This window comes from Olea europaea, chromosome 10, assembly GCF_002742605.1.
Source record: "Olea europaea var. sylvestris chromosome 10, O_europaea_v1, whole genome shotgun sequence".
Taxonomy (NCBI): Eukaryota; Viridiplantae; Streptophyta; class Magnoliopsida; order Lamiales; family Oleaceae; genus Olea; species Olea europaea.
The window spans coordinates 36,391,690-36,413,097 of record NC_036246.1 but is presented as its reverse complement, the minus strand read 5'-3'; the positions used below and the strand labels follow the sequence as shown (position 1 = coordinate 36,413,097).

The 21,408-nt window shown below is 33.8% G+C and overlaps 2 protein-coding genes across 2 annotated transcripts; both read right to left on the bottom strand.

Annotated features, from left to right (window-relative positions):
- LOC111402052 (vacuolar protein sorting-associated protein 45 homolog) lies at nt 1-9,607 on the bottom strand. The gene is made up of 13 exons (XM_023030094.1): nt 9,518-9,607; nt 8,796-8,997; nt 8,473-8,552; nt 7,996-8,223; nt 7,699-7,824; nt 7,493-7,573; nt 7,265-7,406; nt 7,004-7,182; nt 3,328-3,483; nt 2,460-2,567; nt 2,260-2,381; nt 993-1,124; nt 1-356 (listed from the first exon to the last, which is right to left on the bottom strand). The coding sequence occupies exons 1-13, from the start codon at nt 9,605-9,607 to the stop codon at nt 296-298; spliced, it is 1,707 nt and encodes a 568-aa protein (XP_022885862.1). The 3' UTR covers nt 1-295.
- A 7,091-nt stretch (nt 9,608-16,698) lies between these two features.
- Nucleotides 16,699-19,792, bottom strand: LOC111402051 (alcohol dehydrogenase 1). The gene is made up of 10 exons (XM_023030093.1): nt 19,719-19,792; nt 19,312-19,448; nt 18,782-18,828; nt 18,343-18,668; nt 18,143-18,225; nt 17,983-18,058; nt 17,809-17,870; nt 17,422-17,517; nt 17,165-17,326; nt 16,699-16,966 (listed from the first exon to the last, which is right to left on the bottom strand). Exons 1-10 carry the CDS (start codon nt 19,753-19,755, stop codon nt 16,850-16,852), a joined length of 1,143 nt encoding a protein of 380 aa, XP_022885861.1. The 5' UTR covers nt 19,756-19,792; the 3' UTR covers nt 16,699-16,849.
- Between the last annotated feature and the right edge of the window lie 1,616 nt (nt 19,793-21,408).

Below are 21,408 nucleotides of genomic sequence, written 5' to 3'. Positions count from 1 at the left end.
GGTATCAAAAAATTCAAGCTATAACAATCAGGCACAATTACAGTGGAAAAACATACCATGGGAGTGAAACAAAATCAGGCTTTGCTGCAATACGGCAAGTCACGAGTCGGGTTTTAATCCAATAAAGTCGGATTAAACTGCACACGTTGCCAAGATATGTATTTCTCACATAAGCAAAATGAATTAGTCAGTGTCACCCTCAAATTTCAGCCCTCTATACAGTTCTGTTAGGAGAATACTGCAGTGTATATTTATCTATACATCTTACGAGAGGTGAACCGCTCGTAATTGAAGTTCAAACAACGCTGGAACTTGTTCGAGCAATTCGCTGAGCTTCTTCAAGGTCCTTCAAAAACCTACATGTTTGCCCGCCAGAGAGAATTAGACACAGATCCATTGAGGGGGACATGTAAAACTGAAAACAAACTCTTGCACAAGAAATGAAAGAGTCGCGCGGTGCAAACAATTAATGTGATATGCCTCTGGGCAAACAGAAGCCAAAAGTTCACGAGGGCCAATATGATCTAAAATGACTGAGATAATTAAAATTTACAAAGCCCTTGTTTGATTTTTATTTTTCAAAGCCACCTTTCCTCAAATTCATTTTCAACCACACATTATCCAATAAATTATTTTTGCAAGAGGACCCATTAAATTTTATTTACCTTTTAACCCCATATTTTTAAGAAACAAAAAAAAAGTCACTTTTCACAAAAGCGCTAAATATAATGACGTAGTATGCTTGGAACATAACACTATATTTGTAGAAGAATTGTACGGGGACCAGGGGTGGGTGCGTGGGTGGGTGTTGGGTTTATCATAAGGGAATACAATTCAAATACAAGAAAATCTCACAAGTTATAAGCTCTCCTCCTAAAATAAGTTTCCAATCTTGGCAAATCTTCAATTTCTCATACGATCTTCATCATATACTTTTGAAAAGCAAAGGGCAGAAATCCAAAAACTATCGAGTATAATGGAGAATCACAGACCTTTTGGAATTGAGAACTGCAGAACCACCAAGTATGAAACGAATTCCAGAATTTGTAGAATTTTGCAGAGCAACAGAACGTGCCTCTTCATAAGTTGTCCCACCAACAATGAAAATCACCACCTCCTGAGGCCTGTCGAAGAGAAGACAAGGGAAGCAGATTTAAGTCTTATTCAACATGAAATAGTTGCTAAAGAAACTTTTATCATGACATGACTGAAAAATGTGGGGAGAAACAAAGGAGGTCGTATGGAGGAAATTCATAACAAAGTTTGACCACAATGACAGAATTGATCAGAATCAAGCTAAGCAAGGGAGACTCATAACATGGCAATCCTCGAGTGAATATGACTAACATGAAAATATATTTAACTGGCCTAGAGCAATAAATCCAAGCATTGCTTGCAAGAGTTTGGAAGGAACTGTCAGAAACTGCCACCACTATATATCATAGACGCATCCTACTCCATTTAGCTTCATGTTCTTTCTTTCACATCCCCTGTGCCCTACATTTATTTCTTAAATGTCCCCAAAAAAAGGTTCATGTGGTCATAAAAAGGTTTCACGCTTCCTAATTGTCCATTCTGAAATGAAATGGACGAAATTTTTGTCTTAAAATGCATGCATATGAATCTACATTGTATAACATGGAGGGCAATCAAATTCATCTCTCCTTAAAAAGTTGGTCACCAAATGAGAGTTAGAAATCGGGAAGCAAGTACATAGAAGAAAAAAGTATGCCCTGTCCAAAGGATAGAAAAAGAGGTGGGAAAGGGCCTTGTGTCTACAAGTTTCGTGCAGATACTTAACAATCCCATTACACTTCTATTCCTTTTCTAGATGAAGATCCAGCACTGACAATATTTACTCTTTGTCCTAAATTTCACTGATAGCATGCACAACAAACATGTATCATCACCCTTGGCTCTATTCAAAAACCATTCAAAAGCTTACATACGGCACCAAAATCGCAGATCATTCAACTGATTTGAGAATAAAAATTTTGGACAGCCTGCTAATATAGTGAGGAAGATGGTTTAAAATGTTTCTTGTATAAGGTCACTCGATCTAATTTTTTAGCAAGGTCAAGACTCCAGATAAATTGCATTTTGCATCCCCAATTTCTGTAGTACACGCAAAACAAAGTAAAAGGGCAAATATCTAAGGTCAACAGATGATTGTAATAGAGCTAAACATATCCCCAGGTAAATCTGGAAATACCTAATAACAAGTACACAGGTTCGAAGAAGGATGGAGAAATGACTGACCTGGCTTGCTGAAAATGATTTCCAACATAAGGATAATCCACATCTCTCAGACGCCCCTTGACAATGCTCTCCATAGTTTGGAATACAAGAGGCTGATGCTGGGTGTACACATTTTCAACGCCCTATGATAGGCACGAAAATACTTGAGCAACCAGAACATGTGCTTCTGAGTAAAAACATGAAAAGATTTACCACCAAACCTTGAGGCCACGAGCCATATTACGAGCAATGTTCAGGAAATCACGGTTTCCATAAAGGTCCCCAGTTCGCTTATCAACCCCAGCTTGCTTTAATAGGAATTGTACAAGCTGTCAATCCATCATAGAAAGGCTTAAAGAATTTTACTAGATTATCTAGTATGAAATAGGACACAATGAGTAGAAAAACATGTGTCTAATTTCAGCCCAAGAGATGGTGACTTCATAAATTAGACATTTAACAGAAACAGCATGACCATCCACAAGGAAAATGTGAAATTAAATACAGTCAAGTGAGTTATTTGAATCCGTAAGGACTTTTCTATCCATTGCTGATTATAACTGTTCAGCAAATGAATTCTAAAGGAAAATTGCAGTAATTTGATTTTAAACAACATTCGCGCACTTGGAAGCAGTAAGTATGAGGGTATAGCACTAATAAACCCACCCAGTAACTAAAGAACATGAACTAGTAGAGAACAAAACATAAATATATGAGGACCTCTTGTAAAAAAAGAAAAAAAGAAAAGAAAAGAAAAAGGTACAACCATGTTAAAAGCATTGTGTGTTAGTCCTAGAATCCTGGAAAGCATTCCCCCCCCTTCCACCCCCATCCCTGCCGCACGGGTGTTGTGGAGTATGGAGACGTGCATGTTTTGGGATGGGAGGAGTTCAGATTGATCAATGAAGAAAGTATAGCCCAAAGTAAACAGGTAAATCAAGACAATCAAAAGATCTAAACCTGCTCTCCCCTCCCAAAATAAGAAGCGAAAACGTAAATAATAACAATGACAATAAGAACAATAATACAAGCTGTCAAAATTAATAAGACAAATGTACAACAAAAATTAATAGAGATTGATTTTGTTACCCCAGGCTTATACTTGGGGGATCGAGAGGCCAATTTATTGAATAACTGCATCAATTGAACAGGACTATCCTTCTCATAGCGCAAGGCATACAGCATGACCAGGCGTAAACGGTCAACATCGGAGACACTTTCATTATTTAAAAGATTTGTAACAGCCTGTAAAGAAGCAAACTGCATCAGATCCTCGACAATATTCAGCAAACAGCTAGAAATTGATTGATTACTCTTTCTAATTTGAAGATAATCCCAACAATCGCAGCAAACAGCAAGGAAATGGAATTGAATTAACTAACGTTAATAGAAAAGGAAATGAAATGTTGGGATATGTAAACCTCAATTGAGGTTTATATAAACTGGAACACAGATGATCAGCCCCTGTTTGGTTTGGCCAAATATAAGATTTTTGGTAAATGTTGATAAAAGTAGATGAAATGTAAGGTTGAAAAGTTGATAAAGGTTGTAGGTCCCACAAAATGTGTAGTTGAAAAATGAGTTCTAAAAAATTGGGGCCAAAAACAGGCTAAATGAACAGGAATGATATGGTGTATTTAAAATACAGATAGTAGGGAGCTTTCACGAGGATCCAGACTCCCTTTCTCCCACAACATACTCTATCTCTGCCAGCCTAATTCCCATTTCTCCATTTCCTTTTATTCTCACTTCTGTAATTAATACACAATTCTCCCACACTGCCCCAAACAATAACTAATGAAGGAGGGGCCCATTTGGCAAGGTTTAATCATAAAAATAAAGAGCAATGATGGAGATAGAAATAGAAGTTATATAGGATTTTAAAATAAGAGTTAAATCCATGTTATGAGAGTTTAGATTAGATTATATTAGTTTAAATATATTGATAAAATTTTAGTTTATTACAAGTTCTTTTGATTTTAGATTAGTTACCATATATATAGGGTATATTCATTAAAATATGCACCCTGGAATACATATATGAATAAATTGATTTCTTCGTAGCCCTAATTTCTCTTCTTTGATCCCCTTTCTTTCTTTTTCGTTATCAAATTGGTACGTTCTCAAGTCACTTTTGAAAAGTCAAAATTTGCTTCTGAGACTGAGAAGCCGCTTTTGGACATATTTGGATAATTTTTTAAATGTTATTTATCGGTTAGAAGAGCATTAATAGGAAGCTGACCTAAGGCAACTTTTTTCAAGAAACTCTTCTACAAGAAGTAAAAGTAAAAGCCTTGCCAAAATAGCCTTAATTAACAACTCGTAAAGAGAATGAATCCACTGCACTGTGCTCACTCCTCTGCAGCAGCATCCACGGCCTCAGCATTAGGTGGTGCTCCATGTGGAAGTTTGGGTCTATCACACACGAGATAACAAACTGTACAGATACTTCTCTCTCAAAGATTCAGATATATACATGCAGATCACTAGAGATTAGAAGTGATTTTAATCAAGTAGAACAGCAACCATATGACTCAAATCAAAATTAGTACATCATGGTCTATACAGAATAAACACAAGTAACAGCATAAAACCTATTAAACATTTACTCCACTTCCTTACATTTCAAATACTGAGTTACAGAGCCACCACAGTAAAAATGCAATGGTCTCCTTTTATTTAATTACTATCATATGAGCCAAAAAGTAGTTCACATCCATACTAACACCAAATCACATTGTCTGTATGTTGATCTTCCAGTCCAGTAAAAATGAAACCATTCCGATGCATCAGCAAAAATTTCGCATTAGCACAAGTGGAAAGAGAAAAATGAGAATTAGCAGAGGAAGATAGTCAATACGGGTAGTTCTCCAGGAGAGCAAGTCTGCTTAATAGATTTTATCAGTTTGTTTAAGGCTTCACAGATGGGTAGAGTACAGGACACTTATTTAAGAGTCAGAGACTGCCTCAGATCATATTTTTAGCTATTCTCATCTTGGACTTTTTATCCTTTGTGCTGTTACAGGCCAGTATTTATTCTGAGAAATTGGACCTTAACAAGTTCATAAACTAATGTCATGTTGAATAGCACCATATCCATTCTGCATACTCATTACCACTGTTGAAAAGGGTGCTGCACTCACGGTTATCAACATAGAACCAGAAAAAACACCACAATGCTTTCCTAGAAATCTTCCCATGCAATTTTCTGAAATAATCCTAGCATCCTATATATACAAACTACTTGGTTTAAATTCAACAATAACTCTCCTTGTTTCAAAACAATTTATCAACGGGTTCGTAAGAAGTAAAATTGCAACTATGAAAAATTTGTCTCCTAACCCCCAAACCAACATGAATTATTGCGATAGAATCAGCCAGGGGAGGACCTTGACTGGATTCCTCTACAGGTTCCTGTATATTGTGTCCAAGCAGTATAGGAGAGAGAAGGAAAAGCCAGCTTTGAAGTCATCCCCTACTAAGAAGAAGAACAACAATGTTGCAATTACTTCTAGAAGGGCTCTCAGTTTTCCAAGAATTCTAGCCATGGAAGTCATTGCATTATTGGTCTTATCCTTATATCTTTTAAGACTACATCAATAAAAGCCATTCAGCCGATTGTGATATAAAAAAATTTGGGTAAGTGAGAAGAATCCATTAAAATGCTAGGTCTGCCTTGAAAAATCTCCCTTTCACTGGAAGAGGTGTATTTAGAAGAACAAATAATGACACGAATATACCAACTACTGAGCCAACACTTACTAAATGGTAATCCAAGCTTTACCCATAAGACTTGAGGAAACAGATTTAGGACAAAATTTCAGTTTTCGGGAGTGCGCAAAGCAGACCCCAACACTTGGGACTCCAAGACTCTTGGCCCCCTATGTTTGTCATTCTTCAAATGCGTAAAGCATGGAAAAGTCCATCCCCACACACAGAAACCAGCAAAAACATGTAAGACCTACCTATTAGAGTTACCACATGCCTGTAATTTACATCTAATATGTAAACCTTCTTCTCTTGGCATGTTTTGCACAGTGCCTCTGTTCTAACACACTTGGCATTTCCCAAGGCCAGACAATTGACACTCAGAGGTTGGTGCATACATTAGGGATTTTTAAACATGAGAACATTTAGCAATAGAAGTTATTCCACAGCTTGGACTAGTCAAGTTCTATAGGATACTTCACCCTTTTTCATGAGAGCAGATGTGCCGTATCGCCTACTCGTTATGCCATGAAGAGCCTAAGAACTTCCCCAGTTTTGATCGGTTACCAGGTGATAGTGCAATGAATTTTCATCTTGGTGGATTTAGTAAACCTTTAGCAGTTAGCACTCACAATTACCATTACATTTTCTTTCACAATATATAGTTTTTGCATCAGATATAGCTGCTTGACTTCTAATGAAGTACTCATTGCATGTGTACAGTCTAGAGCTGATCTATATTGCAAATGATGTGTTGCAAATGATGCGACCGTAAAACGGATGTGATTATGCATCTTCTTCATTGTGACTTGTGTATTTCCTGTCTAACGAGTAACACCCCTTCTTCCCTGTTTCCTCTTTATTTTCTACTTATTCGAAAGCATGTTAATCTGTCTACATCACTCTTTTCTTTTATTAAGCTTACAATCACTGATTACAAAAATACTTTTGAAGGAATAAGCATCTGATATTTTACTACCATAAAAAACCTAATAATTTCACCTACCTAAAATATGAGCAAGATCACAATGTAATATTAGATCAAGTGTCTGATTACCTCAAATGCTGCTACTTGTCCGCCATTGCAAGCTAATTCTTGTTCAGTTTGTGAAACTAACATAAGTTTCCGTTCTTCAACAATCTTGCTCATTTCAGTGACCAGGGTCACATGCTTGGAAACATTGCCATGCATTTTTCTGTATTCTGGGTAGTTATCAACAAACTTTGCCATATCCTCTGCAAACATTCAGCAAATTTTAGGAGTTATCACAAGCAGCAAAGTTTAGGAAGCTATAGACAAATAACAGTGGAAACAAACCTATTGTCTGAATATTCTGGTTACTTTTTGCCACTTGTTGGAAATCATCCACCATTTTTTTAATATTCATTCCAATATCTCCAAAGTTTTCATACATATTGGTTTTGAAAAAAGCATCTTGCTCAGAAGAAAGTACAACCTCCTGAAGCATGAGTAACAAAGAGAAGTTTCACCATGTATGGGAAACATAAAATGAGAGAGCATGTATTACAAGATGAAGAATTCAACCTGTTGATCTTTCGAAAACTTTCCAATGTTTCTCAAGTCTACTTTATTGTCTTGAATGCCTATCAATTCATGAAGCATCGCCTATAATAAAATATGGAGCACGTGAGTTTCATTGTCCAAACATCAGTAATTGTTACATATAAAAAAAGGCAGCTACCCCTATGTAGGAAAAGCATGAGGGCAAGTACATAGAAGAATTGAATAACCTGATAAGTCCACTGATTAAGTAATGGAGTAACAGGATCATCTCGCCTATCAACAATTAACAATAAGGGGGAAACTTCTGTTCGTCTAAAATCAAAAAGACCACTTTCCTGCTGGTACATCAGCTTCTGCAGCACCAGGGATACCAAAAAAAATCACATATACAGTACTTCCATATTTACGAAAATTAAGCATACAGTAGACAAGGAAAGTAACATATGACAGAATAAACACAGACGAAAAATAGGTAACAAAATACAGTCTTCTAAAAGCAACCATGTGACAGTTGGCATTCTCACCGCTGCTTCCTGTGAGATCCTTTTTGCAATATCAGATGCTCGAGAATACCGAATTACGGGCCTTCGTTTCAAAGCCAGGAAGATGGCAGCAATTCCATCAACCACTCTCTCACAAAAGTGTTGCAACCCTGATGGATCTACCACTGCTGGAAGCATATACATGTGATTTGATGCCATGTTTAAAGAGAAGTGGTAAGGATCAACAGCAACAAAGTCAGCATAGAATTCCTGCATAATTATGTTAATATTCATTGACAACGTCAATTTCATAAGCAAAAAGAAATTGCTTTACCTACAACCGGTACTTTCATCTTCATTCATAACTAAATATTAGTGTTTCACCTTCCTAATCTATTAGATAGTTTATTCCCATCTCTTCATGAAAGATATAACTCATTGGGTGTCGAAAATCAAGGCAATAGCATTTCCCCTTTAAATAAAGTGAGAGAGAGCAGCTTATATAGAATTTAATGATACCTGCACTTGCTGAACGACTTCATGTTCGTCTGAATCTGCTAAATTGTGAAGCTGGGTGTCTTTCAACATATTTGAGAAAACTGTAATAAAAATGTCCATACCAAAAGGAACTTCAATTTCACGTTGCATTTTCACAAAGCAATATGCCAATCAGTTAAGTTGCATATCATAACTAGGAAATCCTTGTTGCAACTTTGAGACAAAAAAGAAATATCTATTTTTCTCTAATATCAGTTAAAAACTTTGACAGGAAGCACACCCCTAAGAAATTTTCAACTGTTCTTAATCACAATTATGTACAACTACAAATAATTGAAACTTACAAAGGTGATACTCTCCAAACCGAGGTGTAGCGAGTTGACGTCTCACAAGCTGAATATTCTCAGAAATTGGCCGCAGAAAATAAATGGCTTTAAGATGTGACATGGGTTCTTTTGACATGGAAATGGAATCTACAAATTCCACTAAAAACACTTCTTTTTGAAGTAGCTCTGATTGCGAATAGACTACACTCACAATACTAACCTGCAACTCATTGAGAACCAAAAAGATCAAATAAGCTAATAACCTCTATTATGATATAAACAGTCTTTCTAAGCTGCATTAATAATTTAAATTCCACACGTTATACTTTCCAAAAGCTGCATTGATAATTTCAAAATAAACTAAGTAAATTAAACTCCCAAATAAAGTTTTTAATTAAAGCTTGTTAGTTATACCAGCACACGCCTAGTGGGGGAAAAAAAGGAAATCAAATAATTTCATATTGTAATAAGACCATTAAGCTTTTCTGTACACATTTTCCCAATATTTTCATTGTCCACTAAAAATTACAACACAGAATTGTAATTAACCAACGAAATTCAGCCCCCCCCCCCCTTCAATTCACTATTTTCCAACATTAGAAGAGGACTAATGAAATTGCTCAACTACTAATAATAATAATAATAATGAAGCAAAACTGAACGGAGTGAATAATTTTCTAGAACAAAGATGAATTGAAGCGAAACAAATAAAAACATAAAGATCTTGTAATTGTACGAACCGTATGTGAATCGAGGATGAGGACTTTCATTCCAGAAATGTCTTGTAACATGCGATTGATGTAGTCTCGCACGGCCGTAACTAGAACCATTTTTCGCGAATTTAATTATAATTTCTACTTTGAGATCTAGTAAATATTATAATATAGTACAACAACGGGTTTAGTAATTGAATCAGAAAGCAAAAAAGAAAAAATTGAAAGAAAGTTGTATAACTAAAAAGAAGAAGATGAGGAAAAAATGAATTTTGCAATGAAAATTTTCAGGAGATCTGATGAAATATTGAATATTTTGAAAGCAATTTGAAAATTCAATTCAGAAATTAATCTTTTGAGCAACTGTAATTTACTCATGGAGGAGAACAACCTTTCCTAATTACTCAGTCCTGTTTTTGCAAGAATAGCACGTTTAGCACTCAACCTTTAACGTTTGGTTTAAACTCACCATATCCTTTAAATTTGGACTTCTAAATCCCCGACATTAGCTCGTCGGCAGAGTTGGTCCTTTTCCCAGTTCCGCCTGATTTCTTGATAGACAAACGAGTGGCTCGAGCTACAATTTGTGAAGAATATTTTCAACAATGATACAGCACAGCATTGTTAAAGTAATTCAAAGATCAAGAAGTCAAGAGAGCCATATAATAGAATAATTCTGAAAAAAATTTAAAGAGGAAGATGACGATTATGTCATGTGATTTGATTTCAATTCGACCTATCAAATTGCATGAAGGAAATTACATCCAAAATTGCTAAAATGCAAGACAAATCAGTTCAAAAGATAGAGGGAGGTGAGTGAGAGGAATTCATATACTCATAAAACTTCAATTTTCAGAACAACTATTTTTACTCGAACAAGCAAAAAATTTTAGTTTTATTATGTCATAATTATGTTGTAATCTTGTTTATAATTATGTTTGGGGTTCATCTCCAAGCTTTTCAAACAGTACCTTTGATGTTTCGCATCACACATTCCAAACTTTCAATAATTAGTATGACTCGTTTCTGATGATGGATTCTCTGTTAAGTACGTCGCTTACCTTCTCACCTAACTTTTTAATGAAGACGAAAACTAGAAACTCACAAATACCAAAAAATACATCCTTTTTTGGTTTACTTTTAAAAGGTCTTATATTGACGTTCTGAATATATCTATTTTCTTTTTCTCTAATTTTGCCCTTGTTAGAGCCTCGTTTTTTCATCAAAATACGTTCTTGAATAGTGATTTAACTTCATTTCAACCCTACATTTTTCAATAAAATAATATTACACGTAAATTCAATAATTTTCTTATTTTTTAACCACACATTCATTATCATAACACTATTGCAAGGGGCATTTTTTGGGGAAAAAAAAAAAAGGGTTCAAACAATCCCTTAATTTTTTTGGACAGATCGATTGTTTTCTTCATCACTAACGATCGAACATGGATGATAAGCCATGTCGTTATGGAAGTTGCATGAATTTGAAGACTTCTTGGACTAATGTGAATCATAGAAGAAGATTCATGTGTACGATGTGAGTTTTTCTTAAAAGGTAGCGTTATTTTTATCCACACTTTTTATAAGTACATCCACTTTTAAAAATAAAATTTTACTATGTTTTAAATCATATATAAATTTATTTAAATAGACATAAGTAATAATGAGCAGCCTGGGTAATATAGGGGAGCGTTCCTCTTACAAAATTTTTGACAAGTGAATTTGACAAATAATCTCAACCCTAATTTAAATCAATTTAAAGGTCTAGATTCATTTTCTTAAAATCTTCTTAAAATAAATAATTGGCACCCCCATCCCCCATCTAAATCTGTCAAATGGGCCACAGTGTAGATTAGTTCCTTCTCCTTCGCCACCACCCCTCCTTGTCACTCTCGTCGTATTGCGGTTGTTCTCATGACTTATTTAATCAATTCACCTTTTCGAATCACTTGAACACCAGTAAGAGCTCTTCCAATATTCATAATTCGTTGATCCATAATAGTAGTAATACTAACGGAATATTATCCGAGATTGTGAGATCTAAATCGGATGGAGACTGTAATTGTTGCAAGAGTTTGAAGTTTCCCATAATTAATTCGAGCTCTTCATTGACATTCCAAGGAATAGGGAGTTTGGCAAGGGTTTGGAGAGTAATAAGCCGAATATCAGTGAGGGTGCGTTTGATTAAAAAAATTTGGATAATGGGAAAGAGTTTTTGGTATTGACACTGGTAAATTATTGCTCTCAGATGTTGCAGGCCCCTAGATTGCAGTTGGATTATTTGAGGTACTTTATAATTCAACAAAATTTGTTATATCATAACTCCACGTGATATTATTGGACATGAATCCAAAACACAGAAGAAAATAATTGTCAGCATGTCAGCCGTTCATTATGTTTCTTTTGTTTATATTAATTTAAAGACATTAACAACCTTGTTCGACCAAAAAAACCCGAAAAAGGGGATATTAAAGCATGTGATTCTTTGGATTGATCGGAAGATTTAAATCATATTGTTGCCGCTAAACTTCTTCCGTGCCTATTTTTGATATATGCGAATTGTGCATTTGTAAAGTTTAGATGATGGTAGGCATCATTTATCACGAGAATTAATAAGTGAAAATTGTTTATATTTTGATATTGGCCACATACAATGAATATATAAATTCACGTAGTTATATAGCATTTAAATGAATGTGTTTAATAAGGGCAAGATTGGAAATGACGTGGATGTAAATATTATTTTTTTTTAATTTTTAAATTTTATTAGGGATGAACTTAGAGTGAAATGTACTTATAAAAAGCGTGAATGAATATAACGGTACCCTTCTTAAATCTAAACTTTTGTTGGTTTTTTTTTTCCTTTTTTTTTTAAAGTGAATTTATGTCGTCAATTTTTTTGGTAAGACCCACACATTCGTAAATGGTAGAAGCAAGTAATTTATAGGTTGGTTAAAATCAATGCGAAGATATAAAGAAAAGATTAATGTATTAAAATATGTCTAGAAGACTCTCTATTTTTAAAGAGTATATTTTATAATTTATAAAGTATTTATAAATTTAAAGAATAAATTTTTTTAAATATTTCAACAGACTCTTTATATTTAACATTTAATTTTACTATTATAAATAAATATTTATTATTTTTCCTATCTTTTATGCTCACCAACTTTCTTCCAAATTATTATATTATTTTTCTATTGAAATTTGAAATATTGTAAATGCATTTAATTATAAAGAGTGAGTTTGACACTCTAAATTTGAAGAGTCAGATTTACTATCTATTTTAAAATGTTAATTTAAAAAATCTCTTTAAACATAATTTTAAAGATTCATTCTTTGAAATAGAGAATATCTTATATTTAGCCCCCCACATTATTGTAAAAATAAGAATGAAAAATATAGTCATTATAAATCCCACACAAGAGATAAAAAATTAAATATGATGGCTTGACGTGATGAATAACAGTCATATTTTTCATTTTAATAAGAAAATAATAGGACTCAAATAGGGCCTTAATAGTCTGTCGAAATTGCTCTTAAAGCAAAAGGGAAGGAGGAAGAAAGAAGGAATTGGCAGCACATAAGAAGAGTTTGGAATCGAAGATTAGATGTTTAGAGGTAGAAATGAGAGAGAAAATGCTAAGTAGCAAGAAATTTGACCAGATACTTTTCCTTTTGGACTTTTGAAATAGGATTGTTTGTAGTTTGGTGTTTTTGTTAGCTACTTAGATTCAAATTTTTATTATGGTTGAACTCGTAAATTCATTAAAACATTAGTATTAGACTTGCATAATATTTTGCATTGTTAACGTTTCCCTTATTAAATTAAATTTCGTTTTTCTCTTTCATATTTTTAATAACACAATCTTCCATAAAATAATATGACACATAAATAGAAAAGTTTTTTTTTTTTTATCTTTTTCGACCACTCATTTTTTGAAAAAAATGTTATTCCATCCATTTTAATTTAGAAAAAATGAGGCCAAATGGGAGCTATTTTCCAACTTGGTTTATGTTGGCTGCAGTATACAGTTAGGTTCTGCTACGTAAACATTTCTAAAGACTGGGGACATATTCAGCAATTGCTATTAAGATTGGGGACTTATTCTGTAATTGTTAATATGTTATTAAAGGTTGGGGTCGTATTGTGACATTGTTATTAAAGGTTTGGGGTGTAATTTGCAACTAGTGATGAAGGTAAGGGACCAGCTCTACTAATGGATTTGCAGAAGTTATACATAATCACGGCATAAAGTGCAATTAATTGCAAAACAACCGCAGTGATAAACACTCATTAACCTATCCCCGCATAAAGTTCAGTTAATTGCAACGCGAGCCCTTGGATCATATCCAACAAGTTCTGTGATTCGCTATTTTCATTTTTCTTTTTCTTTTTTTAACCTTTACCCTTAGTTTTATCAATCTGACATTGATAGACACCTTCTTGGATGTTGAATTCGAAATATTTAAAGAAAAAGAAATTAAATCTGTATGTATACGATATCTAGTATTTTACTCAAACATATCAATGTGGAGAAACACACCACAAACACGTACTTTATGGTCTATGTACATCAGATGTAACAATTTCATGTCAATCGTAGATTGTTAAATTAAAATTTTGTTTGTAAAGGTACATTTAAAAATTAGCCCAACTAGGGGCTGATATGGGGGGAGGTTGCACTGGGCTTCAGCCTAGTACAACCTTGGTCTATATCCTATTTTGCTTTGCAACTTTTTTCTTAAAAAGTTATATTTGGCCCAAATTTAGAATTTGCCAACTATCCACTTTATCTAATATTTGCCCACTTTCAATTTGATTTCTTAAGCGATATGCTACAAGTTCATCAGGATGTTCATAATGGTGTTCATACTCCTCACATGAAGGGGGCCCACTTCGAGTACTAAAAAATCATTTCTTTTTCCAACCTTTCGATCTTCCCATTCATTTTCTGTGGGTCCTCCCCCTTTTCCAATTCATGAATTTTGGAAGTTATAGGAACTTCCAACTATGTTAGGATGTGAGGAGAGTGAACATCGTTATGAACACTCTGATGTTCGTATAGCATCACCCATTTCTTAATGGACCACATTTTAGAATTAACCCACTTCCAAATTTCTTGCTCAAAATAGTAGAACTTCTTTCAAAATTTAATGCAGTAGGTGAGAGACAAAGAACAACCTTATTTTGCTACAGTAGTCCAAAGAGATAAATCCAATTGAGAGGATAGAATTGGATTAATTGATATAAAAAGCATATCCATATTACTAGGCTTATGAGCAAGAAAAATATCTAATAAAACTAACCATACATATAAAATATGGCGAGGGACATAATAATAATAATAATAATAATAATTATTATTATTATTATTATGGCGAGGGACATAATAATAATAATAATAATAATTGAAATTCTTAAAAGTAATTAAAATTTAATTTTTTGTTCGTTTATTTTACTAATTATACTTTTAAGTTAAAAAAAATACTTATTGGCCCTTAAATAGATGTTATCAAAATAGGTAACTTGCTCTATATTTAATTTTATCTATAGAAAAAAAATTTCTCAAAAATTTATAAATTAACATTATTAAAATTATATTGTTGAAGAGAGTCAAATAAATCCAATTTCTTTGAACTCTCGATATTCTTAATCAATTTTTCCCACTTCAAGTGAAATTAAAATGTGAAGATATAGGGGATTAATGCCCATATCAGATAACATTTTCAAAAATGTAGGCCCTGTTCTCTTTACCGTTTTCGGGTCGTTTTCTGTTTTCGATTTTTCAAAACGGTGAAAACGTGTTCTCTTTCCCGTTTTCGAAAACAAAAAAAAATTTGTGAAGAAAACACAAAACGACTTTTTTGTCGTTTTGGGCGTTTTCAGTGTAAAACTTGAAAAAATTGAAAACGCGGGAAACACTTCTTTTTTTTTTTGAGGAGGGGGGGGGGTGATTCTCAAAATTTCAAAAAAAATTAAAAATTAAATTTTTTTGTTTGAGGAGATAGTGTGGTGATTCTCAAAATTTCAAAAAAAAAAATAATAATAATTTTTTTTTTTTTTTTTGGGGTTTTGGGGGGGGGTTGGGGGGATTCTCAAAATTTAAAATTTTTTTTTTTTTTTTGTTTTGAGAAACTAACAAAAAGAACGCATTTTCAACAATTTCAAAACAAACACTCAAAACACAAAATTCAAAATGAATTTAAAACTCAAAACACAAAACTGAAACACAAAGAGAACACCCCCGTATATTTTGACTAAAAACTATTAATAATTGGAGTGACTTGTTGATTTTTTTAGGCCCCAAGTCTCTTAATAGTGAAAATAGGTTTTTTTAAATTTTTTGTTGGAGGATATACATTTTCTTTTTCATGTATATCATGCTTTCGCACATTTTATATTTTCTAGGAAAGTGTCAAGATTTTTTATTTGACAAAAAAAGCTATGAAGATTTAATAAGACATCTTAAAGATTGATGTGTTTATACTTATTTAAGTATCTGATTCATTTGTCTATCATAAGTTTAGCTTTTTAAACTATATTTGGTTTGGCATGGAGCATGTCTCATGCCCGGAGTTCATTGAATTTTTTTCTTTTTAAATTTTAGCCTATCCCAAAATCTTTTCCTGATTCCGCCAATGAGTCTTGCCCAACGTAGTCGTAGACTTGTAGCATATGAGAATCAAAGAAAATCTTATAATTTGAAGAAAGAATGTGATGCGGGTTGCAGATTGGATATCTGCTTCAAGGAGGATTTTGCGAAAAGTGATATTTGGAAATAATGTATCGTTCAATGTAAACAAAAGTTATGAATCCATGAACAAAATTATTTTATGAAAAGAACGCGCAGCTGAAAATGAAGTTGGAAAAAATAAATTTTAAAAAATCGGTACCGAGCAAAATCTAAATGAATTAAAGGATGTTTATAAAACTCTAATGGGAGGATGAGATCAAATTGTATGAACCAAAATGCGCACAATTTTTAATCTTGCTTAACCAAATAAGCTGGATCCCACAGAATGTAAAAATACGCACAACTGTATTCCGCTGTAGGACACAATTTGTAGGATCAAAGACGTAAGAAATCCACTTATTTCCTGAACAAGCCCTTACACCTTAATTATAAACTTTGTTCGTGAATTGAAAAATCCATAATGGAATGGACTTAAACTGTACTGCTATTGACTGATAGATAGACAACATAATAAGAACAGCAAAGGATTATGCATACCATCGTTGATATAATGTTTAGTATTGAAAAGTTAACAAGTACTCGACCTCGATTCGTTCTTTATTTCATATGTATCTACTTCTGCTACTTATCGGAACACAGTAAAGCCTTCCACAGAACATTTAAGCTTCCATGTTTATGATGCATCGAAGACCCTCTCCTTTCAGCATGAGGTCAAAAGCTTTATTGATCTCCGAGAAACCAACGTGGTGGGTGATGAATTTGTCCAGCTCCAGCTCCTGAAATATTAGGAGAACAATAGGTGAGGACGATCAATTCACTAGTGTGCCAGGCCGGGCTCATTCCACCAGAAAGCAATATGCACATATTGCACAACAATTGAGGAAGCCGTTGCAAGTATTTTCCTTGATCCAGTACATTCAGTATTAATAAGAGCAGGCGATTTGAATTGGTAACGTATTCGCAAAAATATTCACCTTGTTCATATATTTTTCAACAACAGATGGGATGTCACTACGCGGTTTATAGTTGCCAAAGAAGGTTCCCTTGAGAGTTCTCTCATTTAGCAGATTGACTGGATGAGTTTTGAATGCGTCATCCTTGTTCGGAACTCCAACAAGAACTGCAACACCCCAGCCCTGTGAATAAGCACTCCAAATTAGAGTTGAAAAATAGTTGCATCCGAGACTATTTGATAATATAGGAAGGAAAATAAATACAGAAAGATGGTTACATCATGAACACATTCAAATGCAGAGATCATAGCATCGACATTTCCAGTGCACTCAACACTTCGGTCGACTCCTCCATCAGTCATCTCAGCTAACACCTGACAATCAACATTTAGACCTTAGATACTACGAAGATTGACATTTGGAAGCCAAAAAACAAAGATATTACACATGTTTGATACGCACAAATGAACTAAACTAAACAGTATAATGGATTTTTTAACTTAATTAATATTGTTCATTATTATCTAATCCACCTTACCAAACATGCCAATAGAGTATTAGTAAGACTCATTACTTCTAAGTGCACCTATGTCATTTTAGCAAATGGAACGTTTTATATGGAGGCAGCAGAACATGAGAAAATCGACTGATTCCTTGGAACCGACCTGTTGAACTGGCTTGCCATGATCTTTGGGATTCACAAACTCAGTAACGCCAAACTTCTTTGCTGTTGAGACAAAAGCAAAAAATAGACAACTGATAATTGATAAACAGGTGGTACAAGGTAGAAAAAAGAGAGAACAGGTTAAAGAACACTTAATTTTGAGTGGTTAACTCACCGTCCTCGAATCTATTAGGGTTCAAATCAATACCAATGATTCTTGAAGCTCCAGAAATTCGAGCCCCTTCAGCAGCCTAATCAAAAGAAAAGATTATCATATTCTCAAGTGCAAAAGATCATGTCAAGCAACATAATGGAAACATGGAAAATGGACTCACAGCAAGTCCTACAGCTCCCAATCCAAAAATAGCAACAGTCGAACCCTTTGTCGGTCTGGCTACGTTCAAAGTTGCACCAAGTCCTTCAGGCAAAATCTTAAAAGACTGAGTAGAAACTTACAATGTTTTTCACTAAACTAAGTGCATGTAGTACTAGACCATAATAGACACTATACATTATTAAATTACACACATATGACCTGTTGATATTCCGCAGCTAAGAACACACACTTTTTCAAGTGCTGCTGCTGGATTAATTTTGGCAACACAGCCAACATGGACCACAGTGTATTCACTAAAGGTGGAAGTTCCAAGAAAGTGATATATTGGCTGCCCATTTTTAGAGAACCTCGTCTTGCCATCATCGATCATGACACCTCTGTCAGTGTTTATCCTGAGAAGGTCACACATGTTGCTTTCAGTCGATTTACAGTGACGACACTCCTTGCACTCGCCAGTGAACATGGGAAGAACATGGTCACCAGGTTGGAGATCTGTCACACCTTCACCTACACTCTCTACGATTCTATAAATAAAAAATAGTCATTATACAATTTTATATCACAATGTTAAAAAAAAAAAAAAAAAAAAAAACACATTCTAATAACCATCTTATTTAAGATTCAGAGATAATCGTACCCTCCAGCTTCATGACCAAAGATACGAGGGAAAAGGGGTGTTTGCCCCTGCAATATAAATTTTCATAAGGAAAATGATTAAAAAGATAAAAAATAGTTGGTTAAGGAACTAAGCCATCAAATTCAAGCGTACATGATCGAGAAGTCATAGCATAGCAGGAACAGAGAACAAATCAAACCACAGGATGAGTACCACACAACATATGATTACTAAGGTTCTCTGTGTCAAAGGATAAAATCCCACGTCAAATTGGTCTTGAGCTACTCCTCTTAATAGGGAAGTCAAGTCTACTGAGCTAAAACAAGCAATTCGATCTAAGACTAAAAAATGAGCTTTTAATCTGCTTAAACAAGCCATGCGAGAAATGTTAAAGGATAAAATCCCACTGCGTTATAAAGATGAAAAGATAGATCAATTTATATATAAGAAGGGCTTGAGCTACCCATTTATGATGGAACACAAGTCTTAACACTCTATTCTTGTGTCAAATTTTTAAGACAAGGCCTTTAAAAAATTGCCGGGTTTCTTACCTTGGCTTCCCAGAAATAAACATCAGTGTGGCAAAGGGAGGTGAATAGAATCTTCAACCTAACTTCCATTTTCTGCGGAGGTGCAACGTCCACTTCTTCAATTACAAGTGGCTTCCCTGCTTCCCATGACACAGCAGCTGCAGTATGAGAACTCTTACAATTAATATCCTTTAATCGAAACATCCATAAGAAAAATATAGGAAAGACGCTAAAGTAGTCTTTCAGTCCCAACAATCTGAGTAGAGTAGCCTTGAGTTAATTTATCCTCAACCCTCACCGTTTTTAGATAGTCTTAAAAATCTTTCTTCAACCCATATATTGTATAGTTAATCAACAATAAACTAAACCCAGATCATAAAACGGTATAAGATGATAAGAGGTAAAGATTATGATCAAGAAATCACCACCTTTGCAGCGAATAACCTGACCAGCAGTGCTAGACATTTTTTGTTCCTTCTCTCAAGAGTGTGTATGAGGGCTTTTAAATAAGTGACAATGGTTACGTGGGGGAGGGGAGCGGTGGGGGTGGAACGTGTCCGCCGGAAACGCATGAAATGTACGAGATGCGGAAACGCATGAAATGTACGAGAAAACCACAATATGAGATGCATAAGGTCAACTACGTTAGACATCTGTATCTCTAAACGTTCCTGTCTTCCTGAAGGTGCTTTGAATTCTGCCACGTTTTCTAGTATTCCCGAAAGTATTTTATTATTCAAGTTTTCATTTAAGAGCGTATTCAATAGATTTTCTATTTTTAAATAACATATTTAACAATTTAGAGAAAATCTATAAGAGAAAAATTGTAAGTGTTCAAGATATCACTTAAATTTAATTTCTCTTAAAAATGATTTATTATTTTTCTCTACCTTTTATTTTCACTAGCTTTCCAATTCCCTCCAAATTATTATGTTATTTTTCTATATTGAAAATTGAAATAGTTTGAGTGCATTAAATCATAGAGAGTGGGTTTGGCTCTCCAAACTATTTTAAAATGTCAATTTAAAGAGTCTTTTGGAGCAAAATTTTAATGATTGACTTTTTAAAATAGAGATAATCTTATATTTAAAGAATTTATTGGAGATGCTTGGGAATACTTTTGTTTTTTGAATAAAACACAGTACACCACTCAATTTATAAAAATAAATTATCTTTATCATTAATTTTAACATTGTTTCAATTTAATCATTCGAGTTTTAGAGTTTATTTGGTTTGGATTAAAATTTGATTTTAATTTAAATCAAAGTCAAACAATCAATATTAACTAAGTCTTCTATGAATTTCATAACTTTTCCACTACACATTTCAAAATTTTTTATCATAATCTATTAAAAATCTAAGTTTAATCTCACCAAACACTCTTTTAAATTTGTCAGTTATAGTAATTTTGACGAAAGATCTTATAAGGGATTAATAGCACAAAATGTCCCTACGCTTGACACTTATTGCAGAAAATGTCCCTACATTTCTTTTTTCTTTTTCTTTTTTTTTGCATTTTCGTCCTTATTTCAACGTTTCATTGCTAAAAACGTCATTTTCACCATTTGTGAATGTAAAATGACCAAAGTACCCCCTATTTAAATAAACCAATAAAAAGAAAAAAAATAAATAATAAATTGCAATCTCACTCTTAAATGTTTTAAAAAGTGCAGAGTTCAAATAATTATTAAAAGGATTAATAGCACAAAACGTCCATACGTTTAGCCTGTAGTGTGCAAAACGTCCATACATTTCAAATTGACGAAAATGACGTTTTTCGCAATGAAACGTGAAAATAGGGATAAAAATGCAAAAAAAATTGAAGCGTATAGATGTTCTCCGCAAAAAGTATCAAAGGTAGGAATGTTTTTGAGAATTAAAATGGATTGCTCCATGGACTTGGAATTCTTATGCTTGTCTCTTACAAGTTTACAACTTTGTATATTACTTGTACACTACATAATTTTACTTTGCTTTCATAAAATTGATGAATTAGTTTAGTACAAAACACACACAAATCATTGAAATCTATCGATTTTTTTTTTCAATTTTTGTGGGACATAACTCTACTCTCTACTTTATTACTTGTCTACGATATTTTTACACTAGCAGAATTTT